Here is a 24,468-nt window from a genome sequence, read left to right on the forward strand (position 1 = left end):
CAAAACATTACCACAGCACGAGGCTGATGCAGACAATGTATAACTGCCCAGTTACACAAAGTAATGCATAACACAAATAATAAAGGTAGTCACAGTTTTTTCTTGTATGAAATTGCAAAAAACAAATTATTCCATAATATGTAATTTTATGAAAATTTCGACACATATTTTAAACAAATGATTATTTTACAAATTATACTGATATTTTGATTTCCAACACAATTGTACTTTAAGTACAAACTACTTACGTACAAATATACTATATATACATATATTCATATACTTATAAAATATGCGTTTATGTTATTTAAAGTAGGATAACACTGAATTTCGCCGTCCAGTTTCAGCTGCGTGGTAATCCATCTTTTCAAATCATGTACCGTATTTGGGCTATGATAGATCACAGATGTAATTTCCAGAAATTACAAAAATTTAAATGAAAATATTCTTGACTGCCATTTGAGATCAAATATTTACACTGGAGATTTTATTAGTGACCTTTGGATAAATCTCCGGCTGCCTCATGACTTCATCGTAAGATGGAGGAGGAGCTAAAATAAAAAAAAATCACATTATTTATATAAAATCGTGTTTGTTTACAAGGCTTTTGTTCAGGATGTGACACATACTTATACATTAGGGTGTCCCGTGGACCACTTTTTTAAAGGAATACCTCTCAAACGATGCGTTTTAATGTACTAAATACGATAAAAATTAAAAAATATGTTTTTAAAAAGGCGCTCAGTTCCCTACCAATGCTAAAATTGTGGTTTAGAGTGGCGTATTATTTTCGCTTTTTATATAAATAGGTGTGAAAATGGTACAGAAAAATATTTAAAAAAATTGTTGGCATTATTTAATTTATATGCACCTTGTAATGCACTAAAATACGTTTTGACAATATCTCGCTTAGCGCACATATTTAGACATTTATGGTGACTTTTAATATTTTATAAATAATGGTAAGGAGAAGCTTTGTGTCAATTTTCATTTATCGTGTTTGTAAAAAAAATCACTAGAGCTAAAAATGACGACAATTTTAACACCCATTTCGATAAAAATTGAAAATAATATGCCTATCCAACCCACTAAAAATCATTTTGTGGACCAAAAATACTATAACAAAATTTTCAAATTATTTTTCCCATAATCAGTTCAAAATTAGGCAATTTTTGAGACCCATTTTGATAAGATTGCAAACAATCGCTTGTAGGGAACTGAGGCCACTTTCAACAAAAATATTTTATATTTTTCTCGTATTTAGTACATTAATACATACTTTGAGAGCTATTCCTAGAAAGAAGTGGTCCACAGAACACCCTAATGAACATGTGGGTTGTTTTACTAATACAATCACAAAATCTGTTTCATAGAACCAATTGATGTGGGGCCATGTCGCTTGATGATGGGTTTCCACTACTATATTGTAACTTTTTGGAATAAAAGTTTTATTTCGTCAATAAGGGAGGAAAAAATCCTCATTAAATTCGGAATGATTTTGTTATGAGTACAGTCAATTATCATCGCTGTACTCATAATTTTCTAAATCCTACTCATCAAATTAACTGAAGAGGACTTTATATGAGGAGTAGGCTGAATTATTGACCGTTTTTCATAAATTTTTTTACACCGCTTTTGGTTCATATAAAACATGTTTACATCGAATATCATCGCTTTATTCGCATTTTTATGATAGTAATTAGCCGTTAAAGTAATTTTTTGAATGGAGGCTAATATGGGCGGAAATTCGGTAGGAAGATTTTCGTTCCTTTAAAAGTTTCTTATATCAAATTTAATAACGTATTTGTAAGCCAGCAATGATCGTTAATGTAATTTTCTGAAGGGGACCATATATACGGGTAGGGTCAATTATGGACCGACTTAAAGTTTGGTTAAGAGACTTTGGGTCGCAAGGAACTTCTTGAGTCGTATTTCATCGCTATACTCGTATTTTTAAACCAGTAATGGGCGTTAAAGTAATTTTCTGAAGGGAACTTTTTATGGTGGTAAAGGTCAATTATGGACCGATCCACATAATATTTGGTGGAAAGGTTTTGACTTCTAAGAAATGTAAGTAATGAGCGTTAAAGTAATTTTCTGAGGGGGCCTTATATGAGGGGTAGGGTCAATTATGGACCGATCCTCATAAAATTTGGAAGAGAGAATTTTGCTCATATAAAACTTATTTATGCCAATATTTCGATGTGTTACAAACGGAATAACAAAATCAATATACTCCCATCTTTTTTGATGGTGGATATAAAAATAAACTCTGTGTACTGTGAACATCCGTTTATATGAATTATTTTTAACATTCAGATGTTTTTTCCGATATTTTTTTTCGAAATGAATTTATTTGTTTTTATGACGCAGAGATTATTTTTAAAGTATAAACAATTTTCGAACATTACTTCGAATAATCGAACTTATGTAATTTCGAATATTCGAACATAATGTCGTATTGTAACCAGGTATATTTATAACTATCAAGTTTCAGCAATTTCGGTGAAGGGGAACTGTATTTAACAGCTTTAAGAATTTTCGAACATAAGTTCAAAATTTAGAAAAATGTTTTTTTAGTTTTTATGGCCCAGAGATTATTTTAAAAACATAAAACAAATTTGGAACATTAATTCAAATTTTGTGTATTGTATTGTCATCAGGGGTACTGCCACTGTCAAATTTCAGTTTTAACAGCTTTCAAAATTTGAAAGCTTTTGAATTTTTGAATTTAATTTTTTGTGTACATATTTTTATTTAAAAAATGTTTACCAACACTGAAAATAACCTGAAAACAAATAATTTCTATGCCAAGGGTTAACTGGTTTATTTTTTACTTATATAGTCAAACTTGTTTATAACGAATTTTCGGTTGTTACAAACTACATATTTTTCAAGTCCCGACATTTTGGTAACTATTTTCATACAAAAAACATCTCTTATAACGAACTCGGTTAATACGAATCCTCGGGCATAACGAACTACTTTTTCAGTCCCTCAAGTACAATTTTCCTTAGCTTTGTTTGAAAAAAAAAAAAAAACTTAAATTGTTGTGAAATATATAAACAAACACATAAAATCAATTGTGTTATTTTTTTTTTTTTCAAAGAATATGAATTAAATTTACAATTCATATTTTTTCAATTGCGTAAAATGACACTTTGATCTACAAAAGCTTCATAAGACTTATTACGAACTTTCCTTATAACGAACAAATTTGTACTGGTCCCGCGCAGTTCGTTTTAATCGAGTTTAACTGTATAACACGATAACCAGGCAACTGTGAATAACCTTAGTATTTGTGTGTCAAAACCATTGTTTGAGGAACAAAAAAAAAAAACAACTAAGCGGTGGAGTAGAGAGTAAAGTGGCAAACTGGCAGACGGAATGTTGTGAGTTCAACCCCTGACCGTGTCGACTTCTTATTTTTACATTTTTTTATAAATAGTTCTATAAATAACCCTATTTACAAAACAACTTATTGTTATTACTAACAAAAAACTTATTGCAGTAAAAAAGGAAGTTAAGTTTTTGCTGGGATTCCATAGAAGAACAAGACAAGAAAGTGCCTTTAAATTCACATATTGTCGTTGATGAAATTGTTGTTAGAAGTAAGCATACATAATTTACAAATTAATACTTCTTGTTTGCTCATAGAATGAAACATATATTTTTGGAAAGGGCTATGTCCAATGGTTAACAATTTTTCTTTTTTTCCTATACGTCGAAATTTTGAGATAAAGTGGTTTTCATTTACCATCTTCTTTCACTAGTGCTGGAAAAATATTTGAAAATGACTAATGATTTTTGGGTGCTTGCACCTGTTTTGGGAAACAAACAATCAACTCAGAAATAAAATAAAATTTAGGACTTCCTTAGCCCACTTTTTACCAGAGTTTGTTCTTTTTGCCCGATTTTTTTTTAAATTAAAAAAAAATAATTTTCGGTAATACACTATTATCGAACAAAATAAAGTGCAAAAGTGTAGATTTTATATATCATTATTTAAATTTCTTGTATATCAAATTTTTTTATATATTTTGGTTCCATACTAAAGCCCTTCAATATACAATATTTTAAAAACAATACCCCAGGTTTTAAACATTATGGTGGAGGGCTATCGGTAATAATGGTAATAATGGTAATGATATATAAAATTTACACTTTATTTTGTCCGACAAAAAGGTGAATTTACTTTAATTTTGGATGTTATTCAGAAAAATTTTAGGTTTTATTGTAACTTTTGTAGCGTTGTATATAAACTAAATGAATTTAAAAAAAATCCATATTCAGTAATTATTTAACACATTTTTCGCTGATCACTTTTGCACTTTATTTTGTCCGATAGTGTATATCTGACATTTTATTCCTGAATTACAAATACACGGATCTGAATTTATTCCTCATAGTTCATTTCTTACGTTTTCATTTATTCTTTTTCCGAAAAACTTTTGGAAGCGTGAGTGATAAAAATGGCATCTATTCACCAAGATTTAAGATTATTGCAACGTAATTTTTAATGTTTTTGTAACAGGAATCAACTGTATGAGTGTTGTGAGGAAGACCAGTAAATTTTTCAAAATATTCAATTTTTTCCTCCTAATTTTTAGCATTTTCTTTATGAATAACTCAAAAATTTTAAGTCCTAGATTTTTTTTCAATATTTTTTCTGGACTTAGACCGCCAAATAAAGAAATCCAAATAGGTTTTATATCATGAGCAAAATCGGTGTATAAAAGTTTTCAGTAACGTTAATAATTTAAATTACTCTTTCTTATGTTAAAAATCTTCATGTTTGATATTTAACATACATATGAATGAAAAATTATATCAATCTAATTAATTCTAGTTTTAAAATAAAAAAATAGAATTTCATAAATTCTCATCAATTTAGATCATAAATGAACCATTTATTTTTAAAGTGGAATGAGTATACTTTAAGGATACAGTTTTTTAATATTAAAAACAATATTATAAACTACAAATATTAAATATTTACAAAATTTCAGCAGTTCAGTTTTGTATAAGTTAATTTGATAAAATTATGGCTTAAAGAAGATTAAAAAACTGTTTTACAAAAAACTCACGGTATTTGGGATATTCTCATCCCAAAAAATCCCGGGGTTGGCATCCCAGTCGTCAATATAAATACAATGACTGTCAATAATATTCGGTTTTTATGTTTCTGTTTTTTCTGTTCTTAATTTTTAAATAAAAATTAAGGTATGTATTTAAAAAAATACTTTGTACTTATTGTTGTACATATTAAGAGCTTTTTATACATAATAAATTTTTTATATACATCGATTAAATATAATAAAAAAAAATTGAAAAACATGGAACATTACATAAATTTATGCTTCATTAATATTCGTTTTTTTTCTTACGAAAAAATTAATCGCTGCAACCGTTCAAAAATTGTGTGAATAATGGAAGAATTTATATTATGACGTTCAAATAAGCTCGTGTATCACGTGGAATCATTGTAGAAACTGTCTTTTAAAATAAAAAAGCGGTCTTATCAATCTTTAGAAAAATTAAATTGTATTTTTGCATTTTGAAAATGAAAAAACCTATAAAAATATTGGTGAAATATTAAATATGAAGCCAAATACTGTCGGTGATATTGTACAAAGGCCGCATTCAATTAAAGAAAAAAGAGATAGCTGAAAAAGTTGATAGATATAGAAGAGCGTCTAAAACTTAGGAAAAGCAAGACAAATCCGCGCTAAGTGCTCCTAAAATTGTTTCTGAAGTGAAAGAGTAATTAATAAAGACTGTTTAAGAAACAACAATTCATCAAAAGATTTAAAGTCAAGGATATAATAGCCGAATGTCTAGTAAGAAGCCGGTAATAAATAATAAGGATGGAACGTTCCGACTAAAATTTGTGAATGAGCGTCTTAAAAAAAATTTAATTTGGTGGAACGACGTTATATTCTTTGATAAGAGCGTATTTAATATATTTGAAGTGTCAGAAGAACACGAGTCGGAAATCTAGCTTTTTAATTTGTATTAAACTATTTTGGGGAATAATTTAAAGCAATCAACAGAAAAATGTTGTAATAAAAAAATAGTTTTATTTTTAAAATCATATTTTAAAAAATTTTGCAAAGTTTGATAAAAAACAAATACTAATAAAGCTTTAATTTTTGATAAATTATAATTTTTTGCTGTTTTATTTGTTTTTATAATTAATTTTTATCTCAAGAATAATGTATTTTGAACTTTTTTCATTTTCATTTAATTACAAAAAATATATGGGGAATTTCATGTCAAGTGACTCAACTAAAAAAATCGATTTTGACGAAATTTGTACTAAGGTTAGTACTATTGGATAGTAGGTCAGACACTGCCGGACTTAGAGGGGGTCAAAGTTGGACATTTTGGTCATATAGGGTTTTATTCAAATGAGTGTAACTTTTCACCTATTGGTCCTAGCAAAAATTGTCCAAAGGAGTTCAGATAGCTATTTCTTCATTCTTTCAAAAAATAAAATTTTTAATTTTTTAAAAATTAAAAAAATTATTTTTTAACTCAAGAATAATTTTTTTATATACATTTTTTCTGAAAATTTCTGCTTCAATTTCATTATCAATATATCGTAATAAAAACCCCGAATATTAATGACACCCACTGTAGCTTGAAACGCGGCAACTTACTGTCAATTATTTCGTCTTGAAAAATGGATTCAATGACAACAAGTTTAAGACATTGTCGTTAATTTTTTTCTGAAAAGACTACAAAATACATGCAATTGTCGCTCATCCTATTCTTTAAAATTCTTTATTCAAGACATGTTCAAGAAGTTTTCATATTAATATTTCAGTTTAACTGAAATACTACAATATTACCTAAAAATGAATTTGTACGTGCCCAGTTGGTAGATTATTATTGACAACATTTGCTTCGACGATGTCTTCAGGAAATTTTTAAATTTGTCTTGCATAATCCTAGACTGTACTCTAATAATACTTTAATAACAAAGTCTTGTTCTTCAAAACACGGCTATAGTGTTTTGAATTTAATAGATGACGGAATAAGGAATTCCAGAAAAGAAAAGTGGGATATAAATATTGAAATCAAATTAAGATTTATTTTAATATAATTATTATATGTATGTCTATAGTAATTTAAATAATATAATTAATGTATGTTTATTTCTAACAAAAGAAAGATTGGCGATATTGTCATCTATCCTATCATCAACGACAATATGGAATATTTTGTTTTGACGATTTAAACCTCATTGCTACTTATATGATCGTCAACGAAAATGTGCAGGATAGTGTCCGACTTAGATTGTCTTGTACACATCTTCGAGGATGCCTTGAAGACTTGGACTTATTTATACATTTTGAATGTTGTTTATATAATAAAGTTTCCTTCTAAAAGCTAAGACCTATTCTATATAATGGTTTCATATCATTTTTAAATCCCGCTTCAGATTACAGTACTGAGTATTAACTCATTTCAAATTAAAAATATTATGAAACAAATTCGGTAATTTACAAATTTCCAATTTTCAACCAAAATCGAATTTTTATATGGAAAATCTTAAATCGTCTGTAAATCTTTAAAAAACGCTCCAAACGAGAAAATAGATAAAAATTTGTAATCGCTCATACATATTTCCCATCAAAAGCGGATTTTAATTGTGTACATGATACATACCATTGATAATGTATTCTTCATCATGAATATAGGCTGGATTAACAACAGCTTCTGTAGGATATGTGGTTTCAATATTACGTTCACCTATAGCTGATAAAGGTATGCGCTGAGATTGGCGCCTTAAACTACTGCTTCGTTGCTGATAAGCATCGATTGACTGATCCTCATTATCTAAATCATCGCGTTGCAGTTGTATTACATGGACAGAGGGTCGACGTTGGTCTTGTGAAGCATAATTAAAAAAAAATATTTATTTTTTTCATTTTCAGAAACGCACGTACATACATACCCGATCCAATAGCATCTGTGTAATTATCTGTTAAGCCAATATGAGGTGTAATCGATTTCTTACACTTCAAAAATAGAACAATCAATATCCAACCTAATATTAAGACCAAGTAAACAAATCCCAGCATGCTCATTTATTTAAGTCAATTTAAATATTATTTGGAAATATATTGTATTCAATCGTTGTAGCAGTCCCACATTCATACCTGCATATGTGATCTGTAACTTTTCAAATTCGATTATTTATTTTTATTTTTAAATTAAAATATCTTATACGATGTTGGTGTCTGCTGACTTACATACAAGTATGTAAATTTTCTTTATTTGTTTTGTAAAAAACAAAAATCGATAAAATAACATTTACAAAAATACTTCAGTGTATATGTACAGATGGAACAAAACGCTCTAGAGTCTAAACATTATCAAAGCGTTATTTTTATTTAAAATTTCTCGCAAAAGCAGGACAAATGGCAAGCAAACGACTATGTTCCTCAGTGAGCGAATTAGAATGACTGACCCTACTTGAAGGAAATACATACAAAAACTTATAACAATATATACAATACTAGTACAGAAATATTACCTTTCTGTTTTCATATATTCCTAATGTGGAGAATATCCGAATACGTTGATTTTTGTAGGGGTGAATAGTAACTAGCCACACACACATATAAAGTGTGTAAATTCCTTTTTGACCACAACAAAGCTATGAATGTAAAACATTTCTTGTTGTTACCAATTAACAAATTGTCCGAGTATAGAAAACTGAGTTAAGTAAAAATATGGCAGAATGCCGAAGAAATATCACGAATTCAAATAAGGCGTCACGTTATACGCCACATTAGGTGTGTCCTAATTGTTTACATTCATATTTGCTTCCATATAAGTACATACTTCAGTAGTTTTCGCTTAACATTATTAATTACCCGCTTTTTTCGTTCAGAATAAATGCAATAAACATATCTAAATATGTAAAATTCCCTTTTAAATGAGTTCGGTTAAGTGCGTTACCATGTTAATTGACTTATAAATTAGAAACAAATTTTTAAGGAAAGGCAAACTATCCCGCTTAATTGCAAAACCGTAGAAAATTCGAAAAGTCGACTTTTGGTGCAATTTAAATATTTATAAATTTGTATACATGTATATATGTACATACTATAACTACTTCAAATAAAATTTTATGAGTGTTTAAAATCAATGCGTTTTTTGATGCAATTTCTTTTATGGTGAGGTAATTAACCATTTCCGAATTAAAATAAGTAATATAAAAGTTGGTAATATTAAAATCTATATGATCTATATAATATAAAAGTTGGTAATATTAAAATCTATATGAACTTAGTGCCGGTTCACACAGGGAAACTTTTCATTCACACAGAAAAACTTTTTTTGAGAAACTTATGATTTTTGTGTGTGAGAAAAAGAGAACGAAATATCAACCGTCTCTCTCTCCCACAATTAAAATCAAAAGTTTCTCAAAAAAAGTTTTCCTGTGTGAATCGGCACTTACTAAATAAATTTCATACATACGGGCGATCTTTTTTATTGGATTTAATGTAAAATCGTACTTTTTTCCAATGGCTTATCGATTTTGGTATAAGCATCATTGTCAGCTACCAGTTCATATTTAATGCTTCATGGTTTTTTACTGTAATAAAAAATTTAAAATTCGAATTTTTTTATATTGCTCTAAAATCTTAGTATGCCAATATTTTATCACGGCTTAATGATTTCAACATGTAAAATTTAAAAGTATTTCGATCATACGATATTTTTGTTATATTGAGGTTACGCTGTTAGTCTGTTTCATTGTTTAAGCTTCTCCCACAGTGATTTCTTCAAAAGCACATTTTCGAAATATGCCTCATACAATGCGTTATTACAATGTCTATTTTTTTCTTATTTAATCGAAGAGCCGCAAATATTCTATTAAAAAAACTGAAAATTTTATAAAATTGTACAAATTTGGTTTCAAAACTCTGCAACCACGCAATTCTAATCAAAATTTTCATAACAATTAGTTATGGACTATAGTCCTTCAACAAGTTTATACAGCATACATTGGCTGCACTTATACACACCTGTTCTGCATTTCAATTCGAATCGAAATTTTCTCCGTAAGGCAGCTTTGGTACTCAGCATTTCGAATCGACTTTCCGCCACATAAACAACAAGTTACAAAAACGAAGCTACGATGGTAATGCAGAATACACACGAAATGGAATTACTACTTCTTTTTCTTACGATTCAGTTTTTTGTTGGAATACCTTTTTTCGATTGTTGCGTAACTGAATACGTCAAAGTAATCGACATGCAAAATAGGGGTGATAATATCCAAAAATTAAAAAAAAACTAGTCGTTTTCAATCAGTTTTTTTGTTTTTTTTTGAAATTTGGACTTTAAGTGTTTATTATACTACAACATGAAATCACTCTTGACCAAACAATTCTATGCATCTATTCTTTCAAGCCTTGTGAATAAAAATTTATCAGCATATAATTTTTAAGATATTAAAATAAGGATATATTTATGCCTAACATTGATTTCTTTAAATCTAAAATAAAAAGAGAATTTCCCTTATATTTTATTTACGGTTAATCGTTGTCTTACCGCAAAAATATAAAAACTTATTTGAGTAGTAAAATTTTTAACGGCTTTTTATTTAAAGATTAATTTTATTAAATATATTTCTTCGCTATTAATAAATATGACAACTGAACATGAATCTGCTTAAATAAATAGAATTAGATATCTAATGTAGTAATACATAATTATTTTACCAATATGTTTTAATTTTCTTACTTTCCTATAAACACAATGTGCTAACTCAATATAAATCCCAGAAAAAACTACATATGTACATATATTAAGTTGTATATATAAGTATAAATTAGTAAGATTATTATAAATACACATATGTATGTATATAAGTATTAAGGAGAGTATGTTATTAATTTGTTTAACATTATGTAAATTAAAGTTTTTTGCTTCCCAGAATATTATACTTTTTTGAATTAGCACTTTTTGATTATAGTGGCTCTATATGTTAGCATATATTACTTAATGGTATATGTATATTATTTCACTTATTTCTAACTTTGTAGTAAGTATTGGGACCATAATTCTATATTAAGCGTATTTATATACAATATATGTGGTCTTTTATGAAAATTATTTATATGTATTAGAAGATAGAAAATATTTTGCATGCGACAATAAAAATATTTAATCTGATATCTGTTGATCAATGTTGTATACATACATACATACATACATATGTATTATAAATATAAATTAAAATATTTGAGTATTTACTATATATATTATATATTGGTACTATTATGTACTATCACAATTTTTGTTGATCGAAAGATCTCTGTTCATTTATTTGTAAACTGCATTCAGGCAACTTGACTATTTGGAAATATGAAAATAATGCAATAAAAGATATGTACAGTGGACCGACTTACAGAAAATAGATCCTAATTTATCCTCCTTAAAATATGTATATGATGTTACTCAAAAATATTTTAGGAATCATAATAAAACAAATAAAGTTTTGAGAGGAATAACAAAATTAAAAAAATAAACTTGTAGGTAGGGAACTGAAGACCTTTTCAAAAAAATTGTTTTTTATTTTTCTCGTATTTAGTACATGAAAACGCATCGCTTGAGAGGTATTCTTCCAAAAAAATGGTCCATGGGACACCCTACTGTATATTACGGTTTACAAACCAAATTTTATAAAATAAAATTTGTTTATGAATATGGGGTTATTTTTGTTCAATTTAAATTAGGATGAATGTTTCCTGTGATGGCATCGGTAATAATGTGTACATTTATCTTTAAAGATTAATCTCTCCTAAAAAAATTTTAAGTGAAAAACTAACTGCATTTTATTTATTAATCTGTTATGAATATAATACCGTGATATTTATTTTCAATAATTTACGCCTCACTATTCAAAAATAAGAAAAATAGCTAAATGCAAGTATTTGGAGACAATTTTCAAATTGTGTTTGAATAAATGAAATGAAATAAATAAAAAAAATTAAAAATGGACAAAGGCAAACATTGCAGTCAAGAAGCGATAAAAACGTTTCATAATCATCAGCATATTTTAGCTATTATATTTTTGCATAATTTGATTTTAATAACATATTTAAGGAATTTTTTCGAGTTTTATGTTTTTTTTGTATTTTAAACATTATTATTTGATTTTAGTATATTCTTTAGTAGTTTGAAAATTGTTTTTTATTGACCAAATGTGCCAATTATTCGTATTATTTATTGGTTATGTAAACGTAAAATCATATATAGTATAGATATAGAAACAGTAGTACTTGGGAAACAATATTGTCATTCTGTTCTATTCAGAGAATACTACATTTGCAAAAGGATTCATCCCATTCGGAACCTTGTATTTTTCATTTGTAATACATGGCCACCTGTTTTGTAATATGGTGTTACGCAAAATATTTTGGGTTTAGTGTTGTCCGTTCGTGAGCTGGACAGTTTTTTCTTAATCAAAATATACAATATGTGGTATAATTTCAAAGGTTTTTTGAAGTCACGTCTAGTGGTGTGCAAAATTTTATTATTTTATCTATATTAATGAAAAACCTAACAATTATGACAATTATCAGCAGATGGTTTTTATGATTTATACATCATTGGAAGCAGCTTCAGAACCCAATTCTTTCAAAACAAATCTAAAAATTAAAAAAAAAAAATTCTTTAAAAATACCTTTTTTAATTTGGTCTAGCTCACGAACGGCCATCGCCGTTCGGGAATCATGGGAATCATCATTTATTATTATTTCGCTTTTTATCGAAATAGGTATCAAAATTGTCGTAATTTTTAGCTCATACAGAAAAATATTTAAAAGAAATAGTTTGGCATTTGGTTTCAGAATTTTTTGAAATTTATATGCCCTTCATAATAAAATAAAAGTCGTTTTGCGGATCAGAAATACACTAACAAAAATTTTAATTATTTTTCCCGCGATAAGCTCAAAGATCGAACATTTTTTATGGTTTTAAAATACTCTCTGAATCATAAAAACCTAAGAAATACTTAACATTTTCAAAAAAGTAAATTATGTATATAAAAGTTATGAAAATGATCTACTACAAAAAAAAACTACCCATATCAAATTTGATACATAATACCAATAAAATTTAAATTCCACTACGACGATTGTCGATTTTTGACTATGACATACATATTAAGGGCGATTCTCGAAAAGGTTTATTTTAAAAATGGCTTTTAAGCTTTTAACTATTATAATATATTTATATAAACCACAAGGTGTACACAATTTTAAAATTTCAAATTTTCGAATGAAACATTATATTCTTATCAGATGTCTACATATGTACATATATTCAAAATTACAGCATACATATTTCAGTGGTTTAATAATTCAATTAAACATACATACAACATACTAACATAACTCCGAATTTTCGAATGTCATCAGGTGTTTTTTTTTAACAAATTAACAAAGCAAGTTTTAATTATTTTAATCTGCAAAAAAAGAAAGAAAATGTAATGATATAATCAATATCATCCTATAACATAATTTTCTTTTTGAGATTTTCAATGTAAAAAAGTCATTGAAACCTTTTATTTTTAGAGCATATTTTATAAATTTTAGGATCATGTCGAGTAGTGACCCGTAAATTATTGAAAATATAACCGTATATATTCATATAATATTCATAACGGATTAATAAAAAAATGGAAGGGATTTTAAGAGGCAAGAAATATTAAAAGTTATAAATATAACATATTTTTTAAGTATTTTTTAATTTTTAGCCCATCGTTTTCAAAAAAGATAAGTGTTTTGCTGGTAATTTTTATTGCAACACCATACAGAAGTATATAAATAATAAAGATGTAAAAAATTCTGTAACTTCTAAATGGTTCAAAAATTCAACTTTAGAGCAAAATTTCCCACATCGTTTTTTAATTTTTATACATAATATCCATACAACATTTGTTGTTAATTTAGCTCTTCAAAAAGTATAAACTTCCTATACTTCTTCTTAGAAAATCTTTTTGAGACTTGTAAATACTTTCTGTTTGCGTGTGTGAAATTTCAATTCGGACTAACCGTTTAGCATTTACAGAATTATTTCCCTCTTTTTTATTTCTATACTACTGTGCAGCAGCTAACTGGTGATGTCTTAAACTGCGTTCACATTTATGAAATATTTGATAAAAATGATGTGACCCCTAAAAATCGACATTTTGATTTCCACTATATAAAGATATATTTATTTACAAAAACATATATATATTTGAAGTTATCAGTTTAGATTCTAAATTAAAAAAAAAGACGTAACCACTATGTTTTGTAAATGAAGTTTTGATTAAAAAATCATCAATCATCAGATCAAGACTTCATTTACAAAACATAGTGGTTACGTCTTTTTTGTAAAATAATTAATAGGTGTGAACGTACCTTTAGAACAACATGGATATTTTCAAATGTTTGAAAAAGTTATCGTAATATGACAATAATCTTCAAGTCAATATCTGAAGATTTACGTTGTATTGTTTATAGATTTGTAGTAGTAGCTTGCAATTTTAAATAACATAGTGGTTACGTCTTTATGTCAAATATTTAATAGGTGTGAACGTACCTTTAGAACAACATGGATATTTTCAAATGTTTGAAAATTTATCGTAATATGACAATAATCTTCAAGTCAATATCTGGAGATTTGCTTTGTATTGATTATAGACTTGTAGTAGCTTGTAGTTTTAAATAACGCGTCCTATTTTCTGAATCAGCTATTCGTGCTATATGTTCTGATGCAGCATAGCATGTTGTGGCAGTTGGCGAACTCGATCTTCTGCTTATATGGCTATTATTTGAATTATGATTGTTATTGCTAGTTTTATGCCGAAGACGTAATGCTCCCCAAATCAAAACTAACAGAGATGTAACTAAAATTCCTAAACCAATACCTGGCAAAAAACTTTTATTAAAAGAGTTCAAAAAATTATAAGTTCTCTGTGAGTAGTAATCTATGTCCTCTTCATCGTGACTGGACTTTGTGATGAATTTATGTCCGCTGTTAGCAAAATCTAAAGCCAGTGCATTTTTGTTCTTGTATTCTGATTCGACGGATCTATCGAATTTTGTAAAATCAGCATAAGGGCGCCGTTTAAATTGTCTAGTTTTTGGGAGACTGCCAGGGTTGCTAATTTGCAGCAGAGTAATATTAGAGCAGCCGACAGTTATATCAGAATGGGGGTTATATTCTTGAACCATAACTAAGCAAAACCGATAGCTAAAATGTATAATATAATATAATAAATATGTAAGAAAAAAATCTTATTTATTACCTCTCTCCAATATTTAAAGAAGAACTGTCCGGAACTATAACACTGACGGTATTTTGTCCATTAATAATTTTGCTTTCACAATGTATCTGTCAAATAAAATATTTTTAAATTATTGTTATTTAGCAAAATAATCATATATTATCGCTTAAAATGCAAACGGTCCTAAAATCGTTTAAATATTACAGTAAAAACAAAAAACTATTTAAAATGAAGTAGTTAGTATTATATTTACCTATTTTTCTTCAATAAACTGAATTATGGAAATGTTATATACATAAATACTTTCAAAAATATATTTACGTTTAGCGGTTAATTTCGATCTTTCGATATCATTATAACTGGGCTTTATTATACATATATTCTTCCCATACATACATAAATACATACATACATACATACATATGTACATACATACATACATACATACAATTAAATTTTATATATAAAAATATCCTTTTTACTTTGTTTTTTAATGTTAAAATTAATTTTTTCATCACTTTATTGGCCGTATAGCACCAGGCATCTAAATCGGATGTACTACTTTCATTGTTTCTTAAATAAAATTAAGAAGCAATGAAAAAAAATTCTTCAAAATGTTAAATTATCTATAAAATTAATTTTTAAGAAGATTTTGAACTGAAAAAGTTTTAAATCCATCTACTGATAACAATAATATACCGATCTTTGGACCAAATTTCGAGCAAAATTTAAATATTTGGCAACTCAAGCCGTCCGCGGAAGTTAAAAAGGGACTTAAAAATCATGGAATCTTGATGAATTGATAGAATAATGCTAAACTAAGTTAAATTTAACACAAAAAGTTCACAAAAATACCATTTTTTGAAAATTCCGAGTGTCGTTCGTAAATTACTGTTTGGTAATTTATACTAATACAGAAATGGTGCGATTTATTGTAAAAAATATAACATAAAAAAAGGAAATAAAATTTATGTTTTTTATTTTATTATCCTTTTTTGCAGAAATATGCGTAAAAATAATAAAAGTGAAGATTGTATGTGACATTTTGATACCATTATTGTACTATGTTTAATTCCTTCATCTGTAATATCATATGATTTTAATTGCCAAATATTGAAATATTGCTCGAAATTTGGCCCAAAAATCGGTAGATTATCATTATTAGTAGACAAATATAAAACTTTTACATCTCAAAATTTAATATTTTGAAGAAATTTTTTCATTGTTTCTTAATCTTATTTAAGAAATTTTGAAAGTGGCACCTCGGTTTCAGCTGTCTGGTGCTATACGGCCAATAAAATTTAAAAAAAAAAAACATTTTAACATTAAAGAATAAAGTAAAAAGGATATTTTTATGTTTAAAATGTAATTTCTAATTAAAATTGTTTAAAGAAATAATTGAAAAATCCGATTTAAAAAAAATTATTTAATTTAACTTAATTTTAATTGTTGAAAAAAAAAACTTAAAATTTTAGATTGTAATCTTCGACTTTTCGACTTTTTCAAAAATTCGATTCTTAGATTATTTTGAAGTCGATTTATAGAACACTAACTCTAATGTGTAATCGTTCTTGATAATAGTTTTTTGTTAATCAAAATTGTTCTTTATGAACATTTTGATGTAATATATCAGAATCAATGGCAAAGGTGAATTTTTTGTAAGTTAGGACCGTTTGCGATTTAGGCGACAATATGTAGTATGTACATTAGAGGCCAAAAACATAATTTTTTTTTTTGGATGAGTCTTACTTTGATTTGAAAAACATAAATTTTTTAGGATGTCTTACTTTGATCATTTGTGTCTAAAACAAACTAACTTTTTGTCCGGAAACACATGCTGAAAATCGACTGAATAGTGACAAAGGCGGTGGCGTCAACGTTTATCGCTATTGGGAGTATTTTTAATTAAATAAGGCCGTTGACATTTTTTTATTATTTTCTCATTAACCAGCAAACAAATTCAATTCAATATAAAATTATTAGACTTTTGGATGTAGAATGAAATGGTCGTATATAATATTTTAAACATATAATTTGCGCATATTATCTAAAATAACATTTATTTATCAATGTAATGTAAAAGTTTTTTTTTATTTTAAATGTTTTTTGGTATTGTTTCATATGTTTTTTATTTACAAAATATAACATATTTTAAAATCAGGGCAACACTAAAGAGAGAAAATGAGAGAAATTTAAAAAAACCTCGAGAAAATAAAATTTAAAAAAAAAAAAATTATTCAAAAATTTTATTTTTGATTTTCAATACCAACGTTTCTTTTTGTATGAAAATTTTTAAAAACGCTTGGTTTTATTCAAGCCTATATTTTCTTGATTTTTTTTTAATAATAAGGGGTTTCATTTAAACGTTTAAGTTTCCCATGTGTGCCCACTTGCACTTGTTTTATGAAACCCCTCTTCAAATTCTGTTCAATTAAAATATTTGTAAACATTTTAAAACAATGTAAAACGAAATTAAAAAATAAAAAATGTTTTATTTAAATAAAAAATTTTAAAAAATACATTAAAATGTGAATATTAAAGAACGTACGTTAAAAAGTGATTAATACAGAACGGTTTTATTAAATGCACAAAGAGACTGTTTGCCAGTCGTTCAAAGTAATAAGTTTTGTGCAAATCAATTCCCATACAATTCAATTGCGAAAATGGAAACTTGTACAGGTTGCACAGTTTACGAGGGTTTTTGAACATTTAAATGAGAACCCTTACTGTTTTTTAAAGTAACATTTTACATTAATATCGAAGAACAAACAACAATGTTACTTACAGTTTCCGAAGCCATATATTAAAAACATACATTTTAGCATTGTTCATTAACAAAAAATTAAATTTTTTTAAATTTGTATGGAAATAAGTGAATTATTTTACTAAAAGTTGATTTACTTAAGATCCTCTCACTGTCCCATTCTGATTTTTTTATATTGTTGAGTACACTATAAGCAATCTTATGTGAAGGACTAAAGGAAATGAAAGATACCTTTTTTAGATATCGTTGACTGAAAGACATTTTTTGACAATAAAAATAATTATTGTAAATAAAATATTGTCAAAATACGAGACATGGGCTTTAATTAGGGATTAAAACGATTAAAATCGGATAAATACTTATATATTTATATAAGAATGTTTGTACCAAGTTTCATCAAAATCGGAAAGGGTAAGATACAAAACGTGTTCGAATTTTTGAAATTTCCCTAAATGTATGTACATATATAATTCAAAAGCCAATAGTTTTGAGAAATCAAAAAAGTACTTTGTACGAAATTTTACCGTACAATGTTAAAGCCACTTGTTTTCAGAAATAAAAAGTACTATAACCAATTTTACCGCTATCCGATTGGGCTAAATTTGAACACCAGTTTTAGATACTAATTAACAAATAAAGACCCATCCAAACAAAATAATTATTTTTAACACCTCTAATGTACATGCATTTTGAATTTTACATTATTCTTACCGGGGAATTATCTATCAGAATTTCGTTAATATTTTCCTCCTTGTATACAAAGATTGCATCACATATATAACCATTTTTACTAAAATTTATCCTCCAAGACAGAATTAGACCATAATCAGTAGAAAAGTGAAGTTCTTGTAAGACAATCTGAAAAAGAAGCAAAAAGTTTATATAAATACATATGGAAATGGAAACTTTTGCATTTTTTAATCTGGAAAACATTTCTTAGATAAATACATATATGTATCTACATATATAAGAATATACTCGTCGGATTTTACCTCAATTCCTATATACTTATTTATGTTGTTCATTGACTACAAACTGATTTTGAAAGTGGCTTCATATGGGGTCAAATATTGACCTATACGTTCCCAATGGGGACATGTTAACTTGATTAAAAACCCTCATCTTAGTGTTAATGCAATCCCGCGGAAAAGTAGTCTGCCGGGACTATAAATTGGTGATGATCAAATGTATCCTCCGTCTCTCCTCGAAATGATTTGACATCCGGGGTAGTATGTAGAGGTATGCGGACCTTACCCAACCGTATACCTAGAGTGAGTGTGTCGGATGAATGAGAAGTGTGCTGGGTTGAATAGTGATGGATAAAAGATATCTTATACAAGTGATACCATTCTTTGTCCGGGCATGTTCAGGATTTTAAAGATAATTCGATAGATTTTGTCACACATCGATTCAAAATTTTCCATAGCCACCATACAATGGTAAATATTCCCGGAAAAAATTTTTCGTTATTAGCATCCAATTTTTCAATTATAATTTATTCCAATAACCTAGCCTATATAATTGGTTATAAATTTCTTCTTTAAAAATATCGGTATCGCCACAAAACTGTGTACATATGTACATATAAATATAATATGAACAGAAATTGTAACGTAGAAACGTAGATCTGTATCGACTATGCTATGCCAATTTGCCTAATGTACATTCACTTATCATATGTAAATAATATACTTACGTCATCCGACAGATCCTTAACTGGATGTGTAGAATGATTTTTCTTTGCAAATGCTTCCAATTGTTCAATGATATTTGCATTATCCTTTTCCGCATTTTCCATATCACAATTGAGCATTTCTATTGGTACTTGTATTAAAGGCGCTCCTTCTAATTTGGGTGGTGTTGCACATGTTATAGTTAGCAGATCTTGTGACATTAAATTTGCTGTTTGTAGCCAGTCGGCGAATTCACGTATGGTGCAGTCACAAGAGAGAGGATTTTCTTGCATGGATATACTTCTCAGTTCTAGTGCGCCATCTAAAGCATTTCGTGCCACAATTGAAATATCATTTCCAGATAAACGCAGATCAATTAGAGATGGTAATGGAGTTATGAGATCTGATGTAAGAGCCCTAAGGAAATTGTGTGTTAAATCCAGAGTTTTTAAACGAGTTAGATGTTGTAATGAAGCGCTCGATATAGCCACTATACCATTATAGCTCAGATCTAAAGTTTCCAATGAACCCAACCCGTAAAAGGCATGATCTTGCAACACATCTATTTGATTGTGTCGCAAAAAAAGTGTTTGAAGTTTAGAAAAGTTTTCGAATGCCTTGTTTTGTATGCTTTTTATAAGATTGCGATTTAAATTCAAACTAGCTAGGTTCTTCAAAATAGGTAGCAAAGCCGTGCTCAATGGTCCATTTAAGTTATTGGCACTGATGTCAAGATCCCTAAAAATAAAGAACAATTAAACAAAAAATATGTGATTTTATGTGTGTTTACCCAAACCTTAAATTGAAACACTGAGTAAGGGCTTTTAGACTAAAAGCGTAGTCACCTAACCGATTGCCACCCAGTTTTAGAATTTCCAATTTTCTTAGATTAACAAATGTCCTTTGCGAAATACTCGACAACTGATTATTGCTTAAATCTAAATACTCAAGATTTGATAAGGTAGACAAATCCGAAGTACCTAAGGCTTTTATTTTATTATTTGATAAATCCAATCGTTCCAACTCCACCAATATTGCTATAGAACTCCATGGTACGCTGATTAGAGCATTTCCTGGTAAGCCCAAAGCTAGAAGAGGCCCCTTTATACCAAAAAACGCAGATTTATGAACTCGCTTTATTTCACCAGAGGAAATAATTAGGCATCTTAAAGAAACGTTATCAAATATTCGGGCATCGCTGAGAAACGTAACGTTTTTTAATGAAATATCCAACAAAGCAACAGAATATGGTGTTGTGCGTAAATTTTCAGCCAATATCTTATAAGAAAAGAGTGTGTTTGTATATCATCGATAAGTAATTAAATATGGATTATTTTCAAACACTCACCGTCAAGCCATGTACATCACCATTGCATCGCAATGTATGCGGCAAGTCGCATGCACATTCTATTGATCTAGTGCCGGTTATATTTGGACACATCCATTCTCTAGAAACGTCCTCAATAGGTATTGATGAAACATCGACGGTTTCTTTATGTTTTTTCTTCAGTGATCCCTTATTAAAAAATTTTGCAGTTCTCTTAATGGGTGTTGGAGGTTGTGTTGTCACTGAAAAATTCGTATAACCACTTCTTGTTACTAAAGTCGATAATGTTTTAACCGTGTAGTCTCTGTCTAATATTCCGCTAATTGTTGAATTTTCCATTACATCAGGTATAAAAATAGAATAGGCGATATGCCATTCACCTATTATTACTACACCTATTATTAATTTTATTATTTGCTGCAATAACATCATCATACGGATATCTGAAACGAAAGCAATCTTTTGTTATCAACAGTACAAGGATTTTTATGCAAATGTACGTTTGTAGTCACCCAGCTAGCATTTGGAAGATTGTTGGATAATTAATCAGTAAACTGAGTCATTTTTGACTTCTTTTGATGACCTAAAAGTGATTAATAAGTTGAGAGCTTAAAAAATTATTGGAAAATAATCTATTTAAAAAACGATTTTGAGCGTAATTTTAAGTTCACAGCTAAAGTAAATGGTTATTTCTAAAGAAAAATAAGTTATTTTTTAGAATTTGATGTCACTACATTCACAAAAAATATTTTTTTCGTTTGTGTTAAAAACTAAGTTCGAAAACAATATGTCAAGGCTAAAAAGTATGTACTTATATAATATACTATTTGTAAGTCATTACTAGACTCCTTCTAAGTAATGCAGAAGGTGTGTAGTAGTCATTGAAAAGTAAGTTGTTGAGTAAGTACATGTTTTTGCTGCGATTATTTGCTTTGCTGTTCAATCTGAAGTGTTGTATGAACTAGTGTTTTTCCCGGGAATTCCGCAGAATTTTCAATCCCGAATTCCTGAGAAATTGTCCGGAAATTACCTAGAATTATTTTCCTTAGTTTTATGTTATATTTTTGACAAAAAATGTTGTTTAAAATAAATATATTGATTTGAAATGTTAAATCCAGAGAAGATGTGTATATAAAAAGGTGATAAACACTACGAAACAAATTACTATTACATACTATTTTTAAGAAATTTATTGGTGAAAACTGATTTTCTGGAATTTGCCGTTTTTGAAAGATATACTAGTATATTTAACATATCGAGGGACTATATTCAATAGTCTCTATCTAAGATAATACAAGTTTTCAGGAGAGCAAAAAAAGTGTTTATTTCGCTGGTTCGTAAAGATTTTTGAATTTTTTCTTCTACAATATATTTTTACGACCATATTCTAAATCGTTATATAAAAAGAATTTAAAATTTTGCATTATTTGCAAAATTATTCACAAATTTATATCAGATAAAGCTTTTTTGTCTATTAAATTTTTTTATAACCTTCAGATAGAGAGTTTTTCATAGAAATATAATTTTTTCATTTGATTTAATATCAATAAATATTATATCTTATGCAATTTAATGAAGTAATATAAACCAAATTTTTGAAAAAGCTACAAATTATAAGGTTTTGGTCCAAAATCAATGTTATATGATTAGACATGGCAATAAAATTAATCAAATTAGTATCATAATGAGCGATATCTCGAAAACTATTAAACCGATTTTAAATATATTTGCAGATTTGTGTTCAGCATCTCCAAATCCGAAATAATAGAGTTTGAAGCAATTTTTGGATAAGATGCAGAGTTTTGCATGCAGAACTTTTCTTTTTTTAAGATAGAGAAATTTTAAAATTGCTGTAAAATTGCCAAAAAAATTTTTTTCTTTGAAATTTATGTCCGTGATGCGGGATAGTTTGCTGGATATTTTGCCATCAAAATCTTATTTTCATGAAAATAACAATATAATCCCTCGATATGTAATTATTAGCTAAAAAGCCTAAATAGTCAGGTTCGGTTATTTGGGGGTAGGTGAAATAATGTTTTCATATAAACCATTTTCAATAGTGTTCGTTCTTGGGATAAAAGAACAGTGATCTTTAAAATCTTAAAGATTTACATAGACGGACAGAACCTACTGGTATGCTTTACGGTCGGTAGTCTGCCAATATCCTCATTTATTACAAACATTAGCACAAATTTATAATATCCGATAAAAATATTTCAGGCTTGTACATAACATATTCGTCGTCAGAAATAGAACAAACTTGCGTATATGAAAATGTGCACAATCATTGCGTATGACTAAATTCGTTGTACGTCAATTTAATCGTAGAGACTTGCAAAAATATAATTTTAGTTCTTTTATTTTACATTTTCCAATTTCGAACATACAAATTTTAAAACGAATTCGCATTACGTATAATTTAATTGTATTCCATTCGACGATTTTACGCAACGAATTTTTGACGACTAGTCATTGCATTTGCAAATGGTTAAGTATATTTTTACAACACACTAACAAAATATACAGAAATGCTCTTGCTACGGTTTATATGATATACTACACATAATTACGTAGTTTTTATTTACTCAAAATTTTGCAACACTAACTGACAGCTCAAAAAAATAAAATATTAAAATAAAAAACTATTAAAAATATAAATCTATGTCATCTTCTAGAAGCACCGGACATAGAGGTAAGAACGGATTTAAATAAAAAAGCAGCAAATGCCATGTATTTGCTTTTTTGCAATCAGGTTTGTAAATAGAAACAGAAAAAATCGTTCACAATTAGTAGCAAATATTTACAATTGCAAAAATACACCAGATTGTGAATTAAGCTAATATATTTTTTTGTTTTCGTTTTATAATTTAATTTAAATAAATAATTTGTTTTTTTTTAAGTTTTGTGGTTTTATTTATGTATACAAACTTAGTTACTCCACGAAAGTATTAAAAATTTCATAGAATTTTTTTGACATTTTAAAATCAATTTTAGAATTGTTTAGCATTATTTTGGGTACGATTAAGCTGCAAAAAAATTTTGAGACATGGTCACACTGTTTTGAATGGTATTCTTTTGATTTTTCTCTTTCTCTCCGTCTCTCTTTCTCACACTCATACCTACACAAACTACTCATTCCCTCCACCAGTCTGATCCTAATGAGGGAGCGCTATATTTGCAGGTCGATTTGTTTTGTTTTTATGCGATTAGAGTGACAATATCATTTACGAATAATACGACTTTTAGTATTAAGGTACCCGTCCGTTAAACACCAGTGTAATACCGCTACGCGATTGTAAACAATCATTATAACTTTTTAAATACGTGTAACGTAATTACGTACATACTCACATTTGTATGTACGAATCTGAATATCAAGTACTAGTAATTTATTTTTATT

At 27.9% G+C, this 24,468-nt stretch overlaps 2 protein-coding genes across 6 annotated transcripts; both read right to left on the reverse strand.

The window, feature by feature from the left end:
- Positions 1–294: 294 nt before the first annotated feature.
- On the reverse strand, positions 295–14,701 carry LOC119604807. 5 transcript variants are annotated; one of them, XM_037957666.1, is made up of 4 exons: positions 14,617–14,701; positions 7,964–8,181; positions 7,675–7,896; positions 295–551 (listed from the first exon to the last, which is right to left on the reverse strand). In XM_037957666.1, exons 2-4 carry the CDS (start codon positions 8,094–8,096, stop codon positions 466–468), a joined length of 441 nt encoding a protein of 146 aa, XP_037813594.1. In that variant the 5' UTR covers positions 8,097–8,181; positions 14,617–14,701; the 3' UTR covers positions 295–465. The 5 variants fall into 5 exon arrangements, with proteins under 5 accessions (XP_037813594.1, XP_037813593.1, XP_037813595.1 ...); XM_037957665.1 differs by lacking the exon at positions 14,617–14,701 and adding an exon at positions 14,436–14,559; XM_037957667.1 differs by lacking the exon at positions 14,617–14,701 and adding an exon at positions 14,436–14,556 and having other exon boundaries at positions 7,964–8,187.
- Positions 14,639–21,662, reverse strand: LOC119604805 (protein artichoke). The gene is made up of 7 exons (XM_037957660.1): positions 21,569–21,662; positions 21,090–21,511; positions 20,538–21,019; positions 19,765–20,479; positions 18,780–18,926; positions 15,326–15,411; positions 14,639–15,270 (listed from the first exon to the last, which is right to left on the reverse strand). The coding sequence occupies exons 2-7, from the start codon at positions 21,501–21,503 to the stop codon at positions 14,712–14,714; spliced, it is 2,403 nt and encodes an 800-aa protein (XP_037813588.1). The 5' UTR covers positions 21,504–21,511; positions 21,569–21,662; the 3' UTR covers positions 14,639–14,711.
- Between the last annotated feature and the right edge of the window lie 2,806 nt (positions 21,663–24,468).

The sequence above is a fragment of the Lucilia sericata genome, unplaced genomic scaffold (assembly GCF_015586225.1).
Source record: "Lucilia sericata isolate MDLA Ls3-8-SP2 unplaced genomic scaffold, ASM1558622v1 Contig000433F_arrow, whole genome shotgun sequence".
In the NCBI taxonomy this organism is placed as follows: Eukaryota; Metazoa; Arthropoda; class Insecta; order Diptera; family Calliphoridae; genus Lucilia; species Lucilia sericata.